This window comes from Lathyrus oleraceus, chromosome 1, assembly GCF_024323335.1.
Source record: "Lathyrus oleraceus cultivar Zhongwan6 chromosome 1, CAAS_Psat_ZW6_1.0, whole genome shotgun sequence".
NCBI lineage: Eukaryota > Viridiplantae > Streptophyta > Magnoliopsida > Fabales > Fabaceae > Lathyrus > Lathyrus oleraceus.
The window spans coordinates 367,076,904-367,083,473 of NC_066579.1; the positions used below are offsets into that span (position 1 = coordinate 367,076,904).

Below are 6,570 nucleotides of genomic sequence, written 5' to 3' on the forward strand. Positions count from 1 at the left end.
AACTTGGTGTACCATTCCAAGGAGCCTCCAGACAGGCTGTCCTGGAAAAAGTACATCCACAGTTTTTGATCCGCGGTGTATGCCGAGATTTTGCGGACAAATGCCTGGAGATGAGTTTCCGGGCAAGAGCTGCCATTGTATTTGTCGAACGCAGGCGCCTTGAACTTCTGAGGAATGACAATCCCCTCCACCAATCCCATGTTGGACATGTTAACCACCCCTGGCGTGGCATAACTTTCAAGCACTTTTATCTTCTCAGCCAGCAGCTGGATTTCCTTATTCTGAGGAGGAATGTCGTAAGGCACAAAAGGCTCATTTCGCATAGAGAACTGGTCGGCCTCCCTATCTTCCTCCTGATCTTCGTCAAACCCATAAAACGGAGGCACAAAGTTGTCTTTCATATTCTGACTAGGCCCAGGTTGACCAGCAGCACCAGCATTATTCACCAGACCAACTGTTGTCCTCTTTCCACCATCACGAGATCCCTGCCCCTGGTTGGAGACTCCATCCAGGTTGACCCCACTGTTCTGAGCAGAAACCCGCTCGAGTTTCTCAACTTTATCGGCGAGAGCCTTCTGACCAATGGCAAAACCTTGCATTATATTGATCAGTTCGGTCATTTTCTCCTTCAATTCCAGCATATCAGCACTGGGAAGCTCCATGAGTCTGGGAGTGTTTCTTCTTGTGTAATATCTGTGAGGGCGAGTTGAGTGCAGGGGTACAACTCTACGAGCGCGAGCAATGGTTCCTGTTTACAAACAAGCACGTTAGTAATAGTCACCTGCAAAATAAAACACAAGTTATCATGATTAATGCATGTATGCAGTGTCTATCCATATGAAGGACACTTTGTCTCTCGACCCTGGCATCATCGAGACAAATAATAAGCCGGCATTAACATTCTGATTAGCAGTGTTTGATTTTGTTGTGCAGATCGGAGATATGTGATTTAGCAAGAATACCCCCAACCATGTGTGTGCTTGTGTAAGTGCATACGGTAAAGCAAATAAAGCTTGAAAACCAATCACTGAATGAAAAATCACCATCACATAGCAAAAGTGCACAATCAGTGCAATAGTCATACATCAACCAGATAAGGTCAGATACAATCCTCCAGAATAGGAAAGAAATACAGACAAGTGAATTCCGTCAACAAGCCTGACGGTAATTCACAACAAAAGAAAGATCTAACTGGATGAGGGTCCCGCAGATGGCCCTATCTCGCCCTCCATCCTCGCGAACTCTGCGGCGAACCTGAGCTCTATGTTCTCCTGCTGTAGTCTTCCAACTTCCTTCTGATGAATCTTCATCTGTCTGAAGTAGTGGTCTCTCTCTGCCATGTAATGATCTCTCTCGGCCCTGATCTTTGCTTTCTCCGCCTCCCACTCTGCAGCGAGGACTCTGGCTCTCTCATCCCTCTGATCCCTGACTAGGATTTGCCTCCTCTTCACATCTTCTATCACCTTTGATGCTCTGAACAGCTTCTCCTTAGTGATATCATGCTCCTTTGCTGAAGATGCCAAAGCCTGACTAACCTTCCCATAGTAGGCTGTATCCATCTCAAATCGCTTGGTCTCCAAAGCATGTCGCTTGTCTTGATCTTCCATCTTCACTTTGATTTCCTGATTAGCTGCCTGAAAATGAGCAACACTTCTTTCCAACTCCGCTCTCTCTGCAAGTAACTGGTCTCTGGCCCTCTTCATCTCAAGGAATTCTTCCATGCTGACAGAAGAACTTGGACCCTCAATCCTAGGACACACTGAGTCACCTCCAAGGAACGGTAGAAATGTAGACTCAATCCTCTTCCGCAACCAATCCTCAAATAGTGGAAAATACCGGCAGTTGACTTTGCCATAAGGAACCTTACCCCTCCTCTGGATATCTCGCCATTCGTCCAATACCTGCCTCAGCTTGGTCTGGTTACCATCAATCGGGAAATAGAAGGACTCCTGAATCTCTCGCCCGAGAGGAGGACCCTCTATAGCAAACCCCATCTGTCTCCGGAGAAGCATCGGGTTGTAATTAATGCAACCCTGAACTCCCACCAAAGGCACATTAGGTAAACTCCCACAACTGCATATGAAGTCCTGACCAGCTAAACCATTATGAGTCCAAGCAATGTCATCAGCCCGCAGACCCATCAATCGGAAGGACCACTTGACACTAGGGTCAATCTGAACAAAAGCACCTCGGGAAGGCAAATACCCCATGAACCATCTAAAGAGCAACTGAGAGCAGCATCTGACCAGACCCCCACGCCTCTTCTCATTCCTGTTATGCACCGAATAGTAGACATCTCCAATCAGGGTAGGAATAGGGTTTCTCTGCATAAACAATCTGATAGCATTATGGTCCACAAAATTCTTCTGGTTAGGAAACAACACAATCCCATAAATGCTCACAGCAATCAGAGCACAGACCGTCTTCCAGTTACCCACAGCAGCATGTTCCTTGGCATTGGCCTCCAAGAAACTCAAATGAAACCCGGGTAGCTTTCCTTTTTCCTTCAAACCTTCCTTGACCATTTCCGGACTCAAATAAAGAGCACGTGAAATTCCAAGGACATCCGGCTCTGCTCTGGTGACATGAAAAGGAATCTGATCACGGATCTGAATACCCAGGATGCTGACATAATCCTCCATCAGAGGCCCCAACAGATAGTCTGGAAAAACAAAACACCTCAACCCAGGGTCATAGAACTGAAGAAGAGTGTGGATGGCGCTCCTGTCGCAGTCAGTGAGTCTGAAAATCGTCTTCAGAATACCGCCGTATGACTCTCTAAACATCCCCACATGATCGGGAGTAATCAATGCTACCATATCCTTCAAGACACCAATCTCTGGATCAAAGAAACTGTAAGCAATGTTGTTCTTCAAACCGGTCCTCATATTGAACAGAAAGTCTCTCAACCAGAATCTCGATCAAAAGTGTCCCTGCATATGGGTAAACATGGGTTAGATGCAAATAATGCAAAATGCAATGATGCTGATGAATGAATGCAATGCGTTGCCATCCTCCAAGCCATCTGATCATCTGCACTGAATCTGGGCTCTGAACTGATCATAACCATCTGAGGAATGTACAATCCCAATTCTGACCCACGGGTTCCGAAATAAACGGAAGACAGATGCATCATCATCACCATCATCACCAAACCATATCCGAGTAGACACATCGCCTTTATCTGAATCGGCCCGGGGAACCCGAAATAAACGGATCCCCACTGATAAAATATCTCGGCCCGGGGAATCCGAAATAAACGGATCCCCACTGATAAGTCACGGACAGCACTCCGGCGTCACGGCAATAAATGACCATAAATCCGACTTATAATTATGTCTCTGAATCACAGATCAAAAGTCACCATCTGGAGGCTATCTGAACAAACATCTGACAGAACAACCCTCCCCTCACAGGTAAGTTCTAATCAAGTCATCCTAAGGCGGATAATGGTCTCGACAATCGGGCGGAGATACTCAATGGGTTTGCCCTTTCGGGTGTGCCATTGTAGCTCCCTTAAAATCGTCTAAACCAAAGATCCGGGAATGATCGGTCACCAGAGTCAACAACTCAAATGGAGTGACTCAAACAAAGCGGAATATCCACAGAGATGAGCACTATCAAGTGAGCCTCGTCCGGCTTGTGGCACATCACGCCGCCAGGCACATGTTGACTTAACATGAAAGAGGCAACGTGAGACCACACTAGTCCTAGGTGTATACTCGGGCCTGGGTTTTAGCCCCACTCAGAACACCCACCCCAAAGTAACAGAACCACCTGCGGAGGAAGATGGCAACGTGACAGTAATGATGCATGCACATATTTAATGCAAGTATATAAACAATGGTTAGTATAATAAATGCAATAAATAAACAAAACAAGCAACCAAACCTATCCTAAAGCGCTAGGAGAGACTCGCTTAGGGACGATGGACCAGCATAGGTCAACACCTTGTCCCCAGCAGAGTCGCCAGCTGTCGCATCCTGCGAAAAAACCGGCGAGCTAAAAAGAAATAAAACACAGAGCCGCCACTAAACGTTATTCATCCCAAAATAGGGAAAGGAAACGCTCAGAAAAACCTGGAAAGACATGGTCTCGCGACCAAGACAATGGGTTCGGGAGTCGGTTACGCGAGGGGAAGGTATTAGCACCCCTCACGTCCTAGGTACTCCTAGGGATCCACGCTCTAGAAAGATAAGGTTGCTATAAACATACATCACACACATACACAGGGAACGCAGGTGGGGTTAAGAAGAAAGGGCTCGATAAGGCATCGCACCTTATGCCTACATATCTTGTCTGGAACAAGAATCAGAGCCACTGTAGTTCGGCTTACGCACGCCAAACAACACAAAACAATCATACAAAGGGGGTGGCAAACATGGAGCCCGACAACCACTGGATGGAATTACGTCGGCATCCGAACCAAAACACACTCAAAAGGGCAAACGTGGAGCCCGACTGCCAATCACTGGGCTTACGTCGGCATCCGAACCCAAAACACACAATCAGATAACAAGTTAACGCACGCAAAAAAGAAAAAGGTTTCCCGGAGTGGTCTCGCACGACCACCTGCCTACATACCTCGTCTGGCACGAGGATCAGGGCGATGTAGTTCCCCTGAAAGGGACTAAATTGCTAACCAGAAACCGGGGAAAGATACACAACTAGGGAGCTGAGACTCGAGCCTAATGTTGTCATGCATCGTTAACCCTAAGTTCGGTTTTCTATCCTACTTGCATAAGCAAACTAACCTAACCAGGAAAGAAGCTAGCACACAAGCATACAATCATATATCAACATTAAATGAGAACAGGCATCTCAAACAAACATGTCAATCAAATAATCACAAAACACCCACTATAACCAAACAAGAGGCTCAATCAACGGGGTTTGACCGCCGAAGCGAGTCGTCTGTACAGGCTGGTTTTGCTCTTAACCTTGCCATTACGAGGCTAAGGTGAAGCAGATGAAGAGGTGAAGTGAGGATCAGACCTCACAGCTCATATCCCTAACCAGGGGGAGCTGACAAATGAGCATGGGTCCAGAATGGGGGAACCCTTCTATACTCGATGACTCTGACTCAATGTGCACTGCACAGGATCTTGGGCTTTTGATCTCAATGCTACAACCATGTAATGGGAGCAAGGAGAAGACTCACTGAATAGTGGGGGACAGGTTGCTTGTCCCTACCTTCCACCAATTGCCTTACTTGAAGGACTTTTCCTGCTTGGGCTTAAAAATAAACAAACACAATCATTGCCTCTTAAGGAGGACTTCAGACATTTATTTGCCCGGCCCGGTAGCAGCCGGGTCTCCAGACTACATGAAGTCAAGAAGACCTACCTCAATGCAAGTTGCTTAAGCAACGCAAAGCAAAAGTTCGCAAGGAATTGAGCAACTAAAGGTACCTGTACAAAAGTCAAACAGAATCAGCATCTACTTTCACAAACAGACAACAATATAATGATCAATTAACCAAGTACAATTATACACATAATGAGGTGCATAGCACAAGGCTCACATGAACCAACACCCTACAAAACAAATACATTAGTCATATGTGTCAAGTAACACAATCCATAATGTGGAGCAAATCTCCTTAATCATTATCTTTAACCTGAAAAGGTACAATCACACTCAAAGGTAAGTACTATGACCACTAGGACTAGCCTAGGGTCAAAAAGATGGAAAAATCCTAAAACAGCAGCCAATTCATGATGAAAACCAAGTAATATCAAATACAAAGGGATCCCAATTGGTCCCATATTCAAACTATGTTCCTATTTTAAATTATGCAACCTAGAAGGCAAATGAAGCAATGTTGAGTCTCATACAAACAACCAGCAAGATCATATCCAACCACATGTCAAAAAGGATCCAAAAAATCCACAAAAATTCTATCCTAACCAGAAGGCATTCAACAAGCCACATATTAAATTTCAAATCATTTGGACTAGTAGATCAATGGGAATTAATTAAACATGGTACAGCATGCAAAAACTACATCAAATGAAGTCCAAATTATGCACCAACTTCAATTAGATGGTAAACAGCAATGGTTCATGGGAAATTAGTAGGACCAAAGCCAAAAGATAGCTACAGGGGTTAAGAACTATCCTATCAATTTTCATGTCCATTGGATTAATTATGAGGATATGGCAACATAAATGCTAAAGGTTATACCTATGGAACTCTAACATGCTAGGCAGCAAGAAAAAATATGAATCAAATCGAAAATGGATTGCAAAAATCCACAAAAATTATCAGTGATAGCTAACATGTTAAACAAGCTTCACGCAAAAAATTAGGGCCATTGGCCAATGGGAAGCATAGAAAAATATTTGGGGAATTCAGCATGCCAAACTATGTCACATATATACATGTCCAACTTCAATAATTCATATATAATAGACCATAGGCTAAAAAATTCCTAAACCTATGTCAAAAAAATCCAGAGATGAGTCAAGAATCCATGTTTCAATTTTCAATTAATTTGGATGGAGTATGTGGATTGTAGAATTAAAATGGTAACAAGTATGAAAATATGTACATTTTAGAACATCTCTA

The 6,570-nt window shown here is 44.4% G+C and overlaps 1 protein-coding gene across 1 annotated transcript; it reads right to left on the reverse strand.

Annotated features, from left to right (window-relative positions):
* Nucleotides 1-1,104: 1,104 nt before the first annotated feature.
* LOC127136969 (uncharacterized) lies at nt 1,105-6,301 on the reverse strand. Its single transcript, XM_051063473.1, has 2 exons — nt 5,347-6,301; nt 1,105-2,933 (listed from the first exon to the last, which is right to left on the reverse strand). The coding sequence occupies exon 2, from the start codon at nt 2,886-2,888 to the stop codon at nt 1,188-1,190; it is 1,701 nt and encodes a 566-aa protein (XP_050919430.1). The 5' UTR covers nt 2,889-2,933; nt 5,347-6,301; the 3' UTR covers nt 1,105-1,187.
* Nucleotides 6,302-6,570: the final 269 nt, after the last annotated feature.